Source organism: Parasteatoda tepidariorum, chromosome 1 (assembly GCF_043381705.1).
Source record: "Parasteatoda tepidariorum isolate YZ-2023 chromosome 1, CAS_Ptep_4.0, whole genome shotgun sequence".
NCBI lineage: Eukaryota > Metazoa > Arthropoda > Arachnida > Araneae > Theridiidae > Parasteatoda > Parasteatoda tepidariorum.
In genome coordinates, this window is record NC_092204.1 from 27,571,201 (window position 1) to 27,590,616 (window position 19,416).

At 28.2% G+C, this 19,416-nt stretch overlaps 1 protein-coding gene across 2 annotated transcripts in view; it reads right to left on the reverse strand.

Moving 5' to 3' along the window:
- The window catches only part of LOC107446349 (tRNA (32-2'-O)-methyltransferase regulator THADA), a 46,416-nt gene that overhangs the window by 2,875 nt on the left and 24,125 nt on the right, over positions 1-19,416 (reverse strand). For both annotated transcript variants that reach the window (XM_071177937.1, XM_043048659.2), the window contains exons 18-30: positions 18,282-18,389; positions 17,938-18,187; positions 17,038-17,266; positions 14,679-14,903; positions 12,742-12,934; positions 11,309-11,512; positions 9,251-9,501; positions 7,300-7,473; positions 6,487-6,583; positions 4,788-4,820; positions 3,781-3,902; positions 1,444-1,528; positions 386-518 (exon numbers count right to left, since the gene is read on the reverse strand). In XM_071177937.1, coding sequence (XP_071034038.1) covers positions 386-518; positions 1,444-1,528; positions 3,781-3,902; positions 4,788-4,820; positions 6,487-6,583; positions 7,300-7,473; positions 9,251-9,501; positions 11,309-11,512; positions 12,742-12,934; positions 14,679-14,903; positions 17,038-17,266; positions 17,938-18,187; positions 18,282-18,389 — 2,104 coding nt within the window. The remainder of the gene's footprint in view (positions 1-385; positions 519-1,443; positions 1,529-3,780; positions 3,903-4,787; positions 4,821-6,486; positions 6,584-7,299; positions 7,474-9,250; positions 9,502-11,308; positions 11,513-12,741; positions 12,935-14,678; positions 14,904-17,037; positions 17,267-17,937; positions 18,188-18,281; positions 18,390-19,416) is intronic.

Sequence of the window (19,416 nt, forward strand, 5' to 3'; positions counted from 1 at the left end):
GTCTTTGAATATAAAATACTATGTCTTTGATGATAATATATTATGTCTTTGTGCTAGAACATTGTGTTCATTGGTGAGCGAGCGCAGCGAGCCATGGTTCACGGCGTGAACCACATAGGATTGCGTAGCAATTCTCGGGGTTGGCGAGCAGGGGGCGGAGCCTCCTAGTATATTAATAATTTACGATCACAAAAAATATGTAAGGTTCCTAATTATCATAATTTACATACCAATGACTATTATCTTGCTTTTAATGTTTGATATATATTGATTAATAACCACATAATATATAATAATAACCACATAATATATAATAATGACCACATCCAAAAAAAAAATTCATTTTAAAAATTCAATAAATTCTAAACTGGAAAAAATAACATACTTAGCTTTGAAAAATCATTTTCAGAAAGGAACTGTACCAAATCTTGTAATTCAGTTTTTGTATCAAAAAGGAACAGCTGAACATTATCAGTCCAAGCTTTATAATCTTTATCATGCAGCGATTTCATAGCTTTCTGGAAAATTAAGACTAAACATTAAAACAAATAACATTTAATAGTTACTGCAATAAAACCGCTTTGAGCATAAATTGATGTCTCTTAATTGCATTAATTAGTCGCTAGAAATTGATAATTTATTGAGTAATCACTTTTGCCCAATCAAGCAACAATTAAAAAAAAATTTAAATTAGCTTGCACACCTATTCTCTAGTGTTTCACACCTATGCATTATTGTAAAATACAAATTTTTTACGAAACGTCCCTTTAAAAAATGGTAATGGTAAAAAAAATTCAATGAAATAGTAAAGATGACGCAAATAAAATTACAAATTTCATTAGTCATTGAACAAGAGCTTCATTAAAGAAAGAATAAGATATAAATTTCTATTAAATGCAAAGGCAACCAGTTTAAACATTTGGAAAATGTTTAGGCATTAAATTAAAAAAATGCATTTACATTTAATTAGATAAATACTCAGAATTTGAAGCATTAATAGTTAATTAGACATTTAATCAGTATAAAATCATCTTAATGAAACTAAAGTCATATTATAATGTCACATTGTTAACATAAGAAAGTACTTAATGAATGTTTTCAAGAATATTAAAAATCAGCTTCCCAATTTTAAAACCGACTGTTTCTTGATTAAGTTAGATAAATAAGAACTCAACAAAATGTATTTTTCTATTTATTTTGAATTAAAATTTTTTTTTTGTCTTCTTTATGATGAATTTCTATCCTTTTATCAGTATTATTATTTAAAAAAATAAAATTTCTAAAATGATCTGAATTTTTCTTGAGTAAATGAATACATATACAATATGTAAAAAAAAATTTTTTTAGTCCATTAAAGACAAAGAAAAAAAAAAATTCTAAATATGTCAATAATTTTTTTTTAAAACTCTAGGTTTCTGAAATAAATAATCTGAGCAACATTACCAGAAAAAGGTCTCGATGCTTCAATAGCAGTTGTAGCGGTTCAGCATAAACATTCACATACTCTTGTTCAAACAAATTTGTTTTACTGAAATAAAAAACAATTGAACATTCAATTATACAGTTGTTATACTTTATTTTAATACATATTATAACAATTAACTGGCACCGAGCAATCTAAATTGGGTTTGTAACTCCCAGTGTACAATTATATAGGATAGTAATTTTGAAGCTAACCAAATCTTAAGGCAAAGGAATTCTTAGTATGGCATGAAATTAATTCACATTTGTTCTACCTGTAGAGGAAAACATCCAGTGGTCAGTTTGAAAAAGAGATTTTAACCCAAATTTAGTAAAAATGCTAATAGTATTTTAAACCAGCACTATGCTCATGTGATATTTTACATATCTGTGCATATTTATTCTTTTGGTGTGTTATATTGTCTTACATCAGCACTATGAGATAGAAGTAACATACAAATCCAAAAGATCAGGGTCAAGCTCGTACTTAACTTGCTAAACAAAACTTTTCTGTTTCCAATTCTATTACTTTGTTAGATTATTACTTTTGTTTGTGCAAACTTTTCATTTGCATCAAAATGTTAAGAGTCATTTTCTAAATTTTGATAGCTAAAATTTTTTTTAAAAAAAGCTCATTACAATGAAAACTAGAAATATCCATTAAATTTTATTTGCATGAAAATGAAAAAAAAAGAAGATATTTAAAATCATAATTTAAATAAAGTTTTGAAGAAAATTACGCTTATTTCAGAGATGCCAACTTGCTCCATGTTGTAATAAAATATTTTCTAATGGTGGTGAAATTTGAGTTATTTTCAGTTTAGCATTTTCCATTTTAAGTAATTTTTCCACCACTACCTATCAAAAATTCAAATTATCATATGGAATGAAACTTTATTGCAGTTATCTTGTAGTGACACTTTTAAATAGTAGGAGTAATTATCCTTATTCTACAGGTATTAACATTAAATCTGCTACCAATTTATTAAAACTTTTACAGAAAGCAGAGCAGTTCGCTTTCCTGTAATTTGGAAGGGGTAAACTGCTTTCTTAGGAACTGGATGTAAATCAATGAGGGGAAACAAGAAAGCATTACTTCAAATTTCAATTGAATAAAAATGAAAAAGAAGCTAAAATAATAATGAATAAAATGATAAAGGTTTTAAAAATTATGATTTTAAGGAAGTTTTAACAAAAATTATGTTTATGGGGAGGTGAGTTCTCACATTTGAAGCAAAAATATTTTATTTTACATACATTACTAGACCCAGAAAAGAATTTTACACTTTTTTTTCTTTTGTTCCACACATCTATTAATAATTTTTCTCTAAGCAAGTACTAAGAGAAATCCTTTTAATTCTATAGTCATTTTCCCATACTCATAATTCTATGATTTATTTATCTACTAGTCATATTGTAGGCACAAAATTTGTAGAATTTTTTTAGTATTTGTCGAAAATTCATAAACCAAAAATACTATACATAAAATCTAGATTTTTCCAGGTTTTTGTTAGAAAAAATCAGGGCTGTAAAATAAAGATTGTTCAGTAACCCAAAAAAATAAAAACTACTGTTATTTTTCCAGGTAGCAATAATTTTTGAGCTCTATTGCTTGGACTATTTAAACTAAAGATTTGTCTTAAAATGTAATCTGGTCATTTGAAAGTAAAAATATGAAATATAAAGTGTTGGTGTTAAGTATACAAAGCTGCTAACGAGTGTTTTCACTACAGCGGGAGAATCTCGCATATTTTTTTCCTTTTTTGCAATAAAAAATTATTAACGCGAGAAGTTCGTGCACTCTATTAATCAATTTCAAAATGAGCGAATTTTATTAAAAATTTTGTCTTTTGCCATTTTGAATAAAATCCGTTTAACTTTTCTTCCTTGATCTTTCATTATTTTGAGCATTGGTCCTTGTTATCTAGCTTTCCTATTTACCAGTATTGTTCAGAACCGGTGCGAACAGCAGAACACCCTTAAAGAAATAATTTTTTTCCAAGTCTATTCGAGCTTTTTTAATTTTTAGAAATCTTACTTAACTTTTTGAAATCTCACTCTGTTTTTGAGAAAGGGTGAGAAATTCTCCCCCATTTTTTTTCTGTAATGAAAACACTGCAAACCTACGAATGAAAAATAATAATGAAATCGCTCAGTCTGAAACTAGCCTGCAACAGTTGTACCTGACTCAGTGGGTACACCTATTGACAGAATAAGTTAATAATGATTTTTAATTTCCTTCATTTCGAGGCTGAAAAAGCTGGTCACAAAAGGAGTCAAGAATACATAAAAAACAAAATTTGATGATACAGTACTTACACAGACTTCTCTGCCCCTCTCAAGATTTTCACAAAACTTGGATAATTTTGAAGACGATTCCACAAATATTTCAAAAAATAGTCATGAAAAGATAGACATTCAAACATGTGCTCTAAAATGATCTAAAATACATCAAGATAACACACAATGTATTCATATTATGAAATTTATAAACTATAAACAAAATTAAAATAACAACAAAAATTAAATCAACATCTAACTATTGTCTATCATCCTGACTAAACCATTAGGATATTTTCTCCAATTGAAGATTAAAATTCTAAAAATCATAAACCAGTAAAAAAAAACAAAAAAAAAACGCTTACATTTTTTTAAAAAATAGTTTATTTTCATAATTTAAAATATCATCTGCCTTCATTAATTAGCATATTGAAGGATTGGATGTCTAACCCTTGAACCATCATTGCGTTTTAGTACACGAAAATCTGATTGTTAGATAAAGAGTTATTTCAGAGGTATTCTATTTTTTGTGCATTGTAGAGTAAAACTAGTGCAAAACTTGAGAAATGAAGGATTCCCTAAATAATTTTATTGCATTTTCGACTGCAAACCACAAGAATTAAGTACCCATGTAAAATCAGTGCTATTTTGTGTGGTTAATAGCATAGAGAGAGACTAAGTAAACATATTGAGTTTTTTTTCTTCTTCTTTTTAAATTTTATTTTGCTCTTTTACTAGCAATTTGTGAATTTGGACTTTTCTTGTTATTGTACCAGGCTCCTCATTTCTTATAAAAGGTATGACTGTTGAATTTATAAAAGAGGTAACAAAACGGAGCAATGTATTTATGCTGGCAACAAATTATAAAATCATAAACATCATTTTCTGAAAAATATATTATACAGAATTCCACATTATATTACCACATGTATATTCCACATTATTTTGGGAAAAATATTCCTCATTATTTTCAAAGATACAATGAAATCACTCAAATAAATTTCAATTATGTTATACAGAGAGAACATAAAGTAAAATCAACTCACATTAATGCATACATTAAACTGCAGAGATGTGATCTGAAACAAAATAAAGACTCAATAAATCCAATGCTTGAAAAGTTAACCACTGAACTTTTTTAAATTGTTTTAAATTATTAATAAGTCTCATGCTTGAAACATCAATATTAAGTTGCTATTCAGTTTAGCTGCTGGGTGGTAAAGGAAGAATTGCAGATTCCTTTCATTTTAGAATAAAATGAAGTTCAGATTTGTCAAAAATATTTTTAACCAGTAAGGACAAATTTATTTAATACTTTATAACAATTGATTTAAGTCAACTTAATTTGAGAAATAAAATTCAGGCTAATAGTTTCAGCCAAGTTAAGCAATAGAGGGAAATAGTGTATCAAGAATCTCTAGGTATTTCCATGCATATTTATCAATATTACTTATTCAGCCGTTAATCTAAAGTTGCTTGCTTCTTAGTAAACCAGAATGTTTAAATAATAATATTTTTATTATATTTTTTATCACAGCACAGAAAATCTGACAAAGCTGCAAACTTATACTGATTTGAACCCGTAACCCAATAATGATTTAAACAATGCTTCATAAACAATATGTAAAAAGTAATAAGTAATTTCCTTAGTTGAATATGGAACTAATTAGGAGAAAGCTAGAAATAGAGGTTTGACTTCAATAAGAATAACTAAAGTTAACTCTTTTCCCTTAGGTAAGCTTTAGCTGCCATCTTGAATTTAATGAAAGGAGGGTCAAGGTGAAACTTTCTATCCATGCAAGAGGTGTTTGTTTCCTATTTTTATTCTAAATCGAAAGATACCAGAACCAAGTTGATAGTACTAGTTGTTCAGAAAATATAAGGGAATCATTAAGTATAAAAAAGTATAATTTTGGATTTATACCTACTTATGCATCTAATATTACTATCTGCCTAATTGCCTCAAGTCATTGTGACTCAAAATGTCACGAGATTCAAATTATTTTTTATAGCATAAGTACCTTAAAAAAGCAAATTCTGTCAGTTTTTCTTCTAATCATTCAAGAATATGATATGAGGAAATTTTATGGAAGCAACTGTCCGTTGCTTTCTAAAAAATTGGTCCTTAAATGGTATTCACTCTTAGAATTTTCAACAATTGCCCAAACATTTATCTGAAAAATATATACTAATTGTTCGAAATTTTTATTTTGAACTCTTAAAAATCCACTAAAAGTGTTGTTTTCTAATTATCCACTAGTATTACTCTCCTAACTATTATTCTCTGCTATTCTGACTCCTATTTACACCAGTTCAAGGTCATTAAGTGAGGTCATCAGGGCACACAACACATTTTAGCGGAGAAAAAGAGACCTTCTGTAGTTAAAGAGAGAACTTAGAGGACCATTTATATTTTGAAAAAAGGACTTAGATGGACCATTTACAGTAAAAACAATTTAGTTTCAGTTATGACAATAAATGTTTCAGTTATTTATTGTCAAATTCATTAACATAAATTCATACAAAAATGAAGGCTTCTTTCATAGGTTTACAAAATGTTTTTTTGTTCATCTACTAAAGAAGAAAAAAACCTGAGTGGCTCTAAGAGGATTTTTTAATATTAAATTGATAGGATAAAAATCGGTGGCTAAAAAGGTGTCCTTAGTTGCTCTGTTGTGTTGGTCTTTCATAAAAGTTCCACTATAGTAAAATTTAAATATATTTATTTTTCCTCAAATTACTTACTGGATATTTGTGTTGAAGATTTGATGGGAAGAAACAAGCTTTATTTCTTATATCTTCGTCCTCATCTTGAAGTAGAAGCAAACAACCTTCACACAGACTGTTAAAGAAACATACATAAGTATTTGAGGACAACAAATATAATATTAATTTGAAAAGTCGTTTACGGGGAGAAAAAGCAGGGCATATGATCAGGCTCTTGACTGAGATATCAATTTTTTTTTATATATTTATAAAAATTTTGATTTTTGTGAAAAATTTATTTTTGGTATTGAAAATTTATTTACTTCCCTTGTAAAAAGCTTTTAGTCTCAACTTTCTATTCACACAAATAAGATAGAATATTCTATGAATTTATAGATCAATTTTTTCTAATCATAGAAACTCTTAAAATTTAGAATATAAGATATATTTAGCATTTCATTTTCTGATTAATAAGCGGGGATCACAAACCAAGGCACCATGTACCAATTATAAAAACGAAACGAAAATCAAAAATTTGGAAAGTAAATTAAAATTAATAATAATAATAGAAAAAAATGAAGCCATTATGTTCTCAGGAACAAAATTTGAGAAAAAACAAAAATCCATTTTAAACTTATTTATTAAAATTGATCATACGATTATATCGTTCATAATCAAACATAATTTCAAGTGGCATATTTTTGTAAGGATTCAACAAAAAGTGAATATTTAAAAGGCCTCCTGAAAAATGTTTCGCACAAAGTCTAGTGGCATCTCCACAGTTTATTTTAGTAATTGGAGTATAATTAATTTTAGGTTACATATAATACAAGTTTTGGATCTGAAACTAACTTGATAAGCAAAGAAGATGCTGTTTCATGATCAGTTTTGAGCATCTGTATGAGATGGTTGTCTAATGTGATGCCAAGAGCAGTGACAGAATGAGCAGCCTGCATTCTCAGCAGATCAGGGCTTCGAGCATGACAAAATGAGTGGAAGTGCTTAATCCATGAACTTAAAGAATGTCTGAAAACAAAGTTAATTACTAAATTAAATAGTTATATCAGCATTTCCTACTTCAATACATGATTAAACATTTAAATATACTTAATGAATATGAAGGAGAAAAAAAAGACTGCTTATTTTTGAAATACTTATTAACCTAATTAAGAAATTTTCAATATTGAATTACTATTTAAAGTTAAGAAATGCAGTCTTTTGTTGAATTGGCACATCATCAAAGCACTTCATAAATTTTGTTGAAGAGACATATACATAGGGTGACCAGATGTCTTCAAATCTTCAGGACGGTCCAAACTTCATTAGTTATCCTCAAAAACTTCTAAACTCTTTAAGGACAGATAATGTCCTCAAATCTTAACACATGTACTGGAATTTCTCCAAAAATATCTTGTTCCTTTTACACACAATGATAGATTGAAAAAAAAAAGGAAACAAGGAAAAGCAAAAGTTCACCATGCTAAAACTATTTTATGAAAATTCCTTACTCGTTGAAAAATAATTTCAGAAAAAAATGAAATAAAAAATAAACACGTTTATTTTACCTGAAACAAATGCCGAATATCATGTGATGTTTCAAAACTGCTTAGAAATGAAATCAAGTTCATCGTTCTGCACATGGTTATCTGCACAGTTATCAATTTTTTTAAAAAAAGAAATCTTTGTTGCACGTATAAATTATTTCCTATAAATATATGTGTCATGCTGAAATATGTGTAGCATATTTCCTAACATTTAAATTATTATCTTATTTAATAATTTTCTCAGTTAATAAAAATCATTTAATATAATATGTAATCTTTTTATACCACAACCTTGAATTGAGTGCAAAATAAAATAATTTTTTCAGAGATTCCCTGTACATTTGCCAACACATTAGAATAGATTGGGAAACCGGTATATGGTTGCTGATGTTTTGCTTTCAATAAAATTTGATATTATTTCTCAAGCATTCTTTACCACCAACACATTTGAATGTGTAAGGTTAAGAAAAAGAGCTTTAGCATTAAATTTAATCAATTAATAGCCAATACATGGGTTCCTTAACTTTCCTTGGCAAAACTATATTAACATATACATGGGACTTGCAATTTCGATTTCTTGGTGGACGGAGGTGCCGTGTTGGGCTTGGCCCGGCAACCACACCCTCAGGGCCATTTTCCAAATTTATAACTCGATAATATATATTTTTATTAAAAATTAAGATTAATCTTGATTTTTGAGCTCAACATAAATTTCAAAAGTAAAGCAGTTTCAGTTATTTAAAAAAAGAAAAGGATTAAATAAGATAATAATTTGGCTTACACACATAAAATGAATCCACTTACACACTAAGGCGCATCAAATATTTCAGAAATTGTGGAGTTGACAAAGAAAATTAAAGAGTGATGCATGACATGCAATTATAAGGGCATGTGATTCTCTGATGATAAAAAAAAATTGTGTACCAACAGATTTATATTGGCTATATTATAACAGAACTTATATCACTCCCAATCAAAAGTTCCCAACTCCCAATCAAAAGCTCAAATATAATTCTTTTCTTCCTTCGAAATTCTTTGTTTTGTCTAACAACTGAAAAGCATAATTATAAATATTCTTATTAATAGACACGTAAACGAGTAGAGGATTCATATTTTTAATAGGGACCAGCTTTTAGCAAAAAGGGACCCAAACATTTGAATGTCTAGGTTCTTATGAGCCCAAAATTTATAAAGTCTGGTGGAATCACTACACGTAGAACAAATCAGTAGAATTTAAACACAATGATTATAACAAATACCTGGAAACATTATTTTCTTCAATATGAAATCTGATGATGAATGACCATGCTGTTAATGAGGTTGCCACTACTGACAGGCTGGACTTAGTTTCTAAGAAGTATATCAGGCTTTTTTCTAAGGCCTCTGTGGCCTCAGAATTAAGAATCAACTTGCCAATCCTCCAGTCTTCACACATGAGAATGATGAGCTTCAGCGCTTCTAAAACAACACTGTAATGGTTTTCTTTTTGAACAAATGAAGCAACACATACCTAAAATGTTTGGAAATAATGACTTCAAGATCACTAAAAATATCTTTAAAAAATATGTTCAGCCCATAACCGAAAATTTTCCAGTTTCATTTTTTAATTTCAAATTTAGCTACATGTATAAAATTACACCAATTATAAAAAACTTTGTGTAAGATAAACATGTAGCTCTTGTTTAAATAAACTGGCAAATGTAAATTAAGACAGATAGAGAAATAATCCCCTCTTAGTGTGCATGTGCTTTTATAAAGTTAAACCCAGAAATTTTTATTATTTTTTTTAAATATTTCAATTGTTCATTATTATAATCAGAAAAATTTAAAATAAAAATATATACTCAAAATGAAAATGAATTTACAGGAGGACAAGCAATGTATTAGACTTCATTGTTAAACTGCATAATATAATAACTTAACACATTAAAAGCTTATTATAGTTTCACATATGAGTACTCTAGGACAGTCACATGCATTCAAGGCTGAACACAGAACAAAACTCCTTGCTAACCCGTTCCTTTTTAAAATTCAAAAAGTCAAAGTTTGTGAGCATTTTTTAAAAAAAAATTCAAAAATATTATCACTTATGACACAAAATATCAATTTTCATTAAAGTATAAAATATTGATCTCCTATTCTTTATGCTTATTTTAACTAAAATCTAAACGTTAGTTTACATTTTTAATGTGTACTAAACGTGAAGAATTGTTTATTAGAATTGTGACCATTACAATCACACATAAATGTGTATATATACATATAAAAGAGGCAGGGAACATTATTAACTCAAGATTCAAATAATCACATATAGATCCTATCACTATCTAAGGTGGTACAACTAGAAAAATCAAAAATCTACATTATTCAGAGCTGATGCGCCTTGAATTAGTTCAGGCTGATGTAATTCCTATCACTCTCTTTAGATGATGCAATATGTATGCTCTTTCTCACACTTTAATAGTTACATCCTGTCTTTTGATCTATTTTTGGCTTCAAGTTATGCATTAATTAACATTTTTGATACTTCCCTTTATTTTAAGTGAGAAAGACTTTTTCCCTCAACCTTTTTAATAGACCAATTATAATTATTGAGAATCCCCTTATTTCCTAATGGGAAATATTTTACAGTTTTATTTTACAAGATTTTCCCTAACCTTTATTTGGTTTTGTGTCACTTGAATATTCATTCTCTGATTATGATGCTTTTTTTAAAATCATGTGCCTGTTTGTCCTGCTCGCACAACTGCCACCCTTATATATATATATATATTCATCCTTTAGGAAACCTTTGTAAATCTGGCATCAATGAGGCATACATGAAAAGGCTATGGTTTGTATCAAGCACAAATTTTGATAGAAGAATAAAATCAAAATAAAATTTTCAAAATTCCCTGCTACATTTTCCAAATGAGTAAGATTTAAGAGGACACTATACCATGGGAGAAATATTTCGTCGCAAATTCTCTTTCACCTCTATAAGTAACTTAAAATTTACAATATGGGAAAAGTGAGTTCAGACGAACCTAGAATACTGAAAAGAAATTTTTAAAATATCTAAATAAAAATAAATTATGAGAACATAACTTAACTTTTAAAAAAATTATGAGAACCTAATTATGCAATGGAGAAGCTCCCTTCAAAAATTTGTTTGCATTTTGATATTTTAAATTTTCTTTCAGCAATTGAAATTTCAGAGCTAACTCTAGGTTTGCTTCAATTTTTCTGTAATTTAAATTTTAAATTAGTTGAATTTAGCAATGAAAAGTTTCTCCCATGGTATGAAGTCCTCTTAGCCAGTTAATAAAAATTCTTACAAATATCCCTTGCAAAGATTCTTTCAGAGAAAATAAATCCTTTTTATCTCTAGGAAACAGTTTAGAAGAGAGAAAGTGAAGACACTCAATTTGAATAAACAAATCAACATTTGTCAGTTGAGAAATGAAGAGAGGAAGCTCATCAAGATGGAGGCTCTTCAATCGACACCAAGTCAGGTTCTTATCACATAGTACTCGACCTACCTAAAGGGAAAGATAAATAAAACCTAAACAACGAGGGATAAAACTACATTTAAAAAAAATAATAAATAAAAAAAATAATAATGAGTACCCTTATTGTTTATTTGACTAGATTCATAACTTTAACTTGAATTACTAAACTAACTATCAAACATAGAAGTTAGTTTTTTATAAAAAAAATTTTTAAATCTTTATTAGGTTAGATTCTAAAAAGTATTATTTCCCTCATACAGTTAGGATAATTTTTTGGTATTGGCTCACTTTCATTGGCTGAAATTTTTGGAATAATTTAGGTCATATTGTATATCTCAATATCTCTTGCAATTCTGCCCTTCTCAGATGTTTGTTTTTCTTCCTAATTAATATTATTTCAAACTTTATTGAGATTTGCATCACAATTTTCAACATACATACACTAGTAATACAATTGCTAAAATGAAATAATGTTTTGGATTGAAATTTTTGTTTAATTATAACGAATTTCTTTTTTCCAATTTTAAGAACTTTTCAATGCTCATAAGTTTATTTATTTATTTATGTTCTCAAAGGCATTTTTGCTATTTTAAGGGACTCTTCTGGGTTATCGAAATCTGCTAATATGAGATGTAATAATATTAAAAGAAATATAATACTAAAAGATATCTGACTAAACCCATAGCAATAGAAACATTAGTTACCAAATATTACCTTTTCATATTTAATAACATATATATCTGTAACAAATTCTTTCGCATACAAATGTTTAAAGAGAGAATAGATTTAAAATCCTTCAATTGCTTTAAAAAGAGTCTACTTTTTAATTGGTACTTACAAATCTATATAGGAAAATGATAAAATACCTTTACCATTATAACTTAACTTTAATGGTTTAAATCAATGATTTTCTTAAAAAAGTGAATGATTTATATTACTGCTTTTCATCATTTGATTTAATTGTTGTCACATTAAGTAGATTTAGCTTCTGTTTACACTAATATATGCAATTGCAAACTTTAGATTACCTTACAAATATTTACACTCAGTTTTGCTATAACCAGTATAGTATGAAATTTGACCAGTATAATACATATTACCTGTATAATATGAAATTAGACATTTTGAAAGCTTGAGTTTTTTAAAGTGTGCCACATTACTTGAAAGATTAGTCATTTTTATAACTTAAAAACTAAGAAATCACAAAAAAATTTGAAATTTTTACTTTAGAACAAATACTTTATAAATGGAATATTTACTTTAAAATAATTTTCTTCTTCATAACCTTGAGTCTCTTTGACGATTTCCAGCAATGAACAATATGAATTACTTTGATTTAAAATTATAAATATGCTCAACATTTGTGCATTTAATATAGGAACTTGCACTTTTGTAATTACTCTATAGAGCAATTTCAGATGATCAATAATTTCAGTGTCACTGCCAGCTAATCTGAAATAATAACAGTACAAATAAATTGCCAAAAAATTTAAAATATGATTACCCAAACAATTTTCATAATGATAATTCATACATCAATTCAGTGAATTAATTTTTACACATTTGAACAGGATGCTTGGACTAATTGAAAAAATATTTATAAAAGGTTTGCTTTAAAAAAATCAAGAAGGGATTATATATGTTTAGTTTGTAGAAAATTTTGCAATTTCTTTTAATAGTTTGCAGAATCTTGAAAATTTCCATATCAATAATTCTACTTAAAGTTTGAGGATGATTTCATTGAATTAAGAGTGGATTTTGCACATTTTTGACAAATAATTGTAAGCTTATTCTTTAAAATAATTATTTTTATTAAAAATTAGAGCTTTTTTGTCAGCTAAGTAGTAATTATTATCAAAAAAAAGTGTAATAAAATGTAAAATTTAGGGCCTTCTTAAAAACAATAAGAAAATTTAAGATCACATTGTAAATATGCTCTGAATCTAACTTAAGTTGTCTTGAAAATTTTACTAGCTTTGATTTTACATTGAGAATTCTATTAAGCATTGCGAGGCGTGGTGGCTCAGAGGATAGAGCGTTTCCTTCCAATTAGGTGAACCGAATTCGAATCCCAGGGATGGCTGGTTCATATGAATTCTGCATCTAGCTTGCATAAAATATCCTCAGTAGTAGACAGATGATGGGTTAGAGTCCCCTTGCTGCCAGGCGTGATTTTCGTGGTTTTCCTCACCATGTAACTCAAATGCAGGCTAGCTCCATCAAAGAAAAGTCCACCACAAAGGCAAATTTCTCCTAATACTTGATCTAGGAGTTCTCTTGTCTCTTGGATTGGTTTTTAAATTACAAGGCTATAGAGTTGAACATTAATGGTTGTAAACCCGAAAATTGGGTCGGCTGTTGAAGGACTGTTATAAAATAATTCAGCATTGTAAAAGAACAATGCTTATCGTGCTTTAAATCTTGCAATAATGTATATTGACTTGTATTAATTTGCAATGAAACATAATAAAATTGAATTTTTCAATAAAGAAATAACCCAAATATATTTTTAAATATTCATTTAAAGTACCCGATCATTTTGACTGTTTATTGTATTCATCAAAACAATATAGTGTAATAAAATGTAAAATTTAGATCCTTCTAATTACGTAGCTATGAAAACTTAGGTGTTTATTTTATATACTTTGTTTCAAGACATATAACAAAATTTCTGAATTTGAAATTTCCTCAATTATTTTTTAGATAAACAATATATATTCTTGCTGTTAAGTAGAAAATAAACATCAAAACAGGAGGTAAAAATTCTTAAATTAAACAACATATTGAAATAAGTTTAAAAACTCTTCAAAGTTCAATTTTATGCATAAAATTTAAATCAGTAAAGCTATTCAATCACATAAAGAAGTTCATTTTTTTTAAACTCAACGAACGGTTTTAACAAAGAAAAAAATCACTGATAATAAACATTTGAAAATATTACATATTAAACATATCTAAATTTTTAGGAAAAAAACTCTGAAATTTGAGTTTTTAACTTTGCACTTTTTATTTTCTGAACTTTCAGATGGTGGGAATCCGGCAACAAAGAACTGGTTTTCTCCAGTTATTTTGTAAGGATCAAGTGCATAGCTGGGAAAACTCTGTATAATTTAGACTACAATCTAAACACATGGAAGATTAAACAAATTTTAAAAAATATAAACTATTAATATACTAGAAAAAGTGAACTACTTACAAATTGTTTCGCTTAAAGAACTTTTCAACTGTCCATAATATTCCATGAATAAAATTGCATTTTATATTGCCTTGTTCTAAGCTTAGTTTGATATTTTTACATAATTCAGAAACATCTTCAATTGTTATGACAACAGATAAAATCGATGATACGAGGTCTCTTATTTTCCAAACAGGGATCCCTAACAGTTCTAACATTAGACTCTTCAATTCCACAAATAATGTCCTGAAAATTAAAAGCAAGGGTACTCAAACATTAGAAAAGTTTAAGAATAATATAAACACAAATTTGTATTTGAGAAGTTAATAGTAATAGACAGGGCTGGAAGCCCAGAATATAAAAATTAAGGACTCAATTGCCCCCAAATTTAAGGATGTAGACTGCTTAATGGGAGCAACTTCCAGGATACCAACAATTACAATTTGCAAAAATGCAATTGGTAATAGTTTCAGTAATTCCTGCACTTAAGCAAACAAATAAACATTTCTCAGAAAACTTATGTGTGTGTTTTGTGGGGCTAGTTGTTTTCGACAATGTTAACCTTCATCTATGAAAAGGTACCCCACAATAGTACCCCATCACGTTCGGGTCACCAATGTGGGAAGAGTAGTTATCGACAATGTCAACCTTCATTTATGAAAAGGTGCCCCAACATAGAATCGAGTTAACATGTTTTATATACTAGTGAATTAGAATTGTATTTTTGTAGTGGTAGATACATTACAGTTTTTTTTTAAGTGATTGTTTTTTTTAAAAAGAAGTTATGCAATTTTTTTTCATATATATATATATATGTAAATAAAGTGGGAGAAAATTAGTATAAATATTGGAAATCATTACACAGTAACAAAATACAAGGATTCTCTTGCGAAAATTAGTATGATATAGTGATGGAAGGAGAAAAAAAGAGATAAGAGCTTTTTATATATTTCTCCCACATGGAATGTTTTGTACCATCAAGTCAAGGGTAATTGGCTTTAATAATGGAAGTAAACTAATACCATACTAGACACGCTATAAAAACTCAGGCGTTCATTTTATATACTTTGTTTCATGACATATAACAAAATTTCTAAATTTGAAACTCCTTCACTTATTTTTTAGGCAAACAATATATATTCTTGCTGTTAACTTCATTAAAATTTGGAAAATACAAAAATTTCAGGAATTTTATTGAAATTTTTATTAATTAATAACACTTTCTTTTTTAAGAAAATTAAGGACTACTTTGTGCCCTGAATAGACAATGCAATAAATATTGTTGCTGTTCATTTACGTCGCACTACAGCTGCACAATGGGCTATTGGCGACGGTCTGGGAAACATCCCTGAGGATGATCCGAAGACATGCCATCACAATTTTGATCCTCAGCAGAGGGGATGGCACCCCCACTTCGGTAGCACAACGACCTGCGCGTGCGAAGTCGAGCACTTTACAATAGAACAGTTTAACGAGGACCAATACCGCACACCCTCGGTCCCTACACACACTGATCCAAGTTGTCACCCACCCGCACACTGACCGCAGCCAGTGATGCTTGACTTCGGTGATCTGCTGGGAACCATGTCTTAACGATCAGTTCACTGCAGGACTGCAATAAATATTAATAGCCCCCTTACTGCCTTTACATAGATTTATACGATTTCTTGTTTTTCTTTTGAAATCTCTCATAAAAGAAAACCATTTAACACAGTCATAGCACCAAGGCTCTAAAAACACTAGGTAAAATGTCAATCCTGACAACTTTGATGCTTGGACATTTCGTTGGAAGCCATGTATGAATGCAGTAGGGGCACATTTAATGTGTTACATTAATCAAATCAATGTTCTTTTTTTTTTTTTTAAAGATTTTACCAGCATTATATTTTAAAGAATCCCTGATATTAACTGCTAAAAATTCTGTCTCATGATGCGTTCCAAGTGAGATTATATCATTTCATTTTATTATTTGGCCCAATGTTTCACAATTTTTAAAGCAATGCTAAATTTAAAATTTGTTATCAAAAAATATCCGAAAATTCCAATTATAAATTATGCAATATTTTGCAGAAATCAATTATCCCACACTGCCATTCCACCCATTACCATGGATAGTTGGGAGACAAAAAAATTAACCTAATGTCTATTGAAGAAAATATAACAAAATTTATAAAATATAAATAATTTTTATCTATGTAATCAATATTAATCTATCATTCTTTATGGCTAATAAGAACAATTAATTTATAAGCATAATTATCTTATAAGTATAATTAATAATTAGGTGAGATCCTTTTAAGTATGAACATTGAAACAAATACTATACTTTTTTTTTTTTTAAAAATTTACAATGTACCAAAAATAACTAAATAAATCTAACCAATTTTCTTCTTGAGGTGGATTTAATTTCACAATAATTGATAAAATTGGAATTAATTCTGAACTTAATTTTCCCTGCTTATGAAGTTTGACACATTTTTCCAACTGTTGAAGTAAGTACATTTCTAATCTTGGACATCGAGAGAACAATTCTGATGCTGAAACCATATTATATTCAGAATCATCTTCAGCTACTTTTTTCTGACCACAAATACGAGGTAAAAGAACACCTGGGAAAAAAATAGAAAATCATTTTAACATTCTAATCTTCTTTTTTTTTAAATCTAAAGACAAAACAAAAAAATTTACTGTTCATAAATACAAATAAATGTCGATTTTGCTTGAAATACTTATTTTCTTGTACACAAAATTAGTTTTCCATAGTTCTAGTAACAAATAAAAATAAATAAGATAAATAAATAAACATTAACAAGTGCTGTACACATGAAATTTAAATTGAGAAATAATATGCATTTTTCTCAAACTAACTTTTTGTTATAATTACATAAATTTATAATAATTATAATGTTAATATATATGTTGTAATGTTAATGTTATAATATAAATTATAATGTTATAATTACATTAATGTTCGAAAATGAAATTTAAAATAGAAATATAGTAAATATGAATCTTTCATTTTTATATCAGTTTCAACCAAAGACTATTTTTCTTTCTTAATTTCTTTGTTGAGTTCTCTATATCAAGCTTAATGATTTTAATGATAAATAAGCTCAGAGTTCTTTTAAAACGGTGTTGTAATGTTAAAAAATGAATTGGTTTGAAAAAACAGAAAAAGAAAGAAAAATTTACAATAAGCTCTGTAAAGAAATTATATGCAAAAGGAAAAAGATAAAACTTCCAAAATTACTGTACAAAGGTACAAATAAAAGTGATATACCGAATAGTTGCAAAGCACCATTGCGTACTGGCCACAGTGTAGAGGAGAAACCCGAGACACAGGCAGGAATGAGGCTGTCCAAGTGCAGGAGAATTGCTTGAGATAAACTTGCTTCCATCACCAGTGCTTTGAGTATGTGATATGCATGAGCCTGAGGCAAGTCTGTTTTGTCACTGATCTCGGTGTCGGATGGCAAAGGCAGGCTCACAGTTTTGAGCAGAGCATTTATGATGTAGGGAAGCAACCTCCTCTAAAAGAATCATAATATACAGATTATCAATTTAATTAAATACAAATAACATTAAGCTACAATATGCAATAATTAAAGAAATTATACTCCGTACATTAATGTTAGACTTTTCACTTGATACTACAGCAAGGCAAAGCGATGGTAAGCCAGCAGATCTTCTGGTCACTGAGGTTGATGAAGCACCAGATAAAGATTCAAATACCTAAATAGTAATAATTTCATTACATCAATTTTAATTTCAATATAATATTAAAAAAGAATGACAGTTTCTCTTTTGAAATTATGCTAATTGGTGGTCTTTAAAACTATATCTAAGTCATTAAAAAAAGAAAGAAAAATGCAATTGTTAAACTGCCCTTTGTTCACAGTTCTAGAATTGTAGCTTCCACTCAGCTATAGACAAAGTCAAATACATATTGAAGTTTGTAGAGTAAGTATAAATTCATTGTGCAATTGTCGGTATTAATCTTTATTATGAATCAATAAAAATTCATTTTCAACTCTTCACGAATGAAATGGAGCATGTTTTAACTGCACAAAAGCTAAAATTGTACAGTTAAATACTGTGATAAATAAAAATATCAGATACCCATTATTATAAAATGAAATTGATGTTGCTAAGTATGAAGAAAAACTAAATTAATTTAAAATTATATAAACTTTTAAGCAAAAAAAAAACCTAACTCAATAGTGTATGATTTAAATTAAAGTAAGATAAACTAAATCAAATACTACGCAGATTATTTGTCTATATTTACTTTTATAGTAAAAATTCATGTTTGAATACAGGATCTCACGCATTGCTTCTGGGTGGTATCCCTGTTTGATGGGCCCGAGCCAATGGACAATCTTTAGTGCAGGAATGTTAATTTAAGGTGGGGGATACGAAAAGCTGTAAGCTCGCTTCTTGGATAGACTGGCAAACTGCGGTGACCATACACTTAAGAGCACAAAGATCAATTATTGGGGCTATATCAAAAATGAGTTTTATTATATGTCAAGCCAATCGACAATAAAAAACTATTCAGCCATTTTAAATTTAGGTAAAACCAAAATGCCAAAAAAGTTCAATAATAAATTGTAGTACACCTGTTATTATATTAGTGTACAAATGGCTGAAGAGAGAAAGATTATAAATAGAATTTTCTTATATCAAGTTGTTGTGATATTAAATAATAATTAATTGTGTATTTTTATTAAAATAATACTTTACATTAAGAAAGATAATA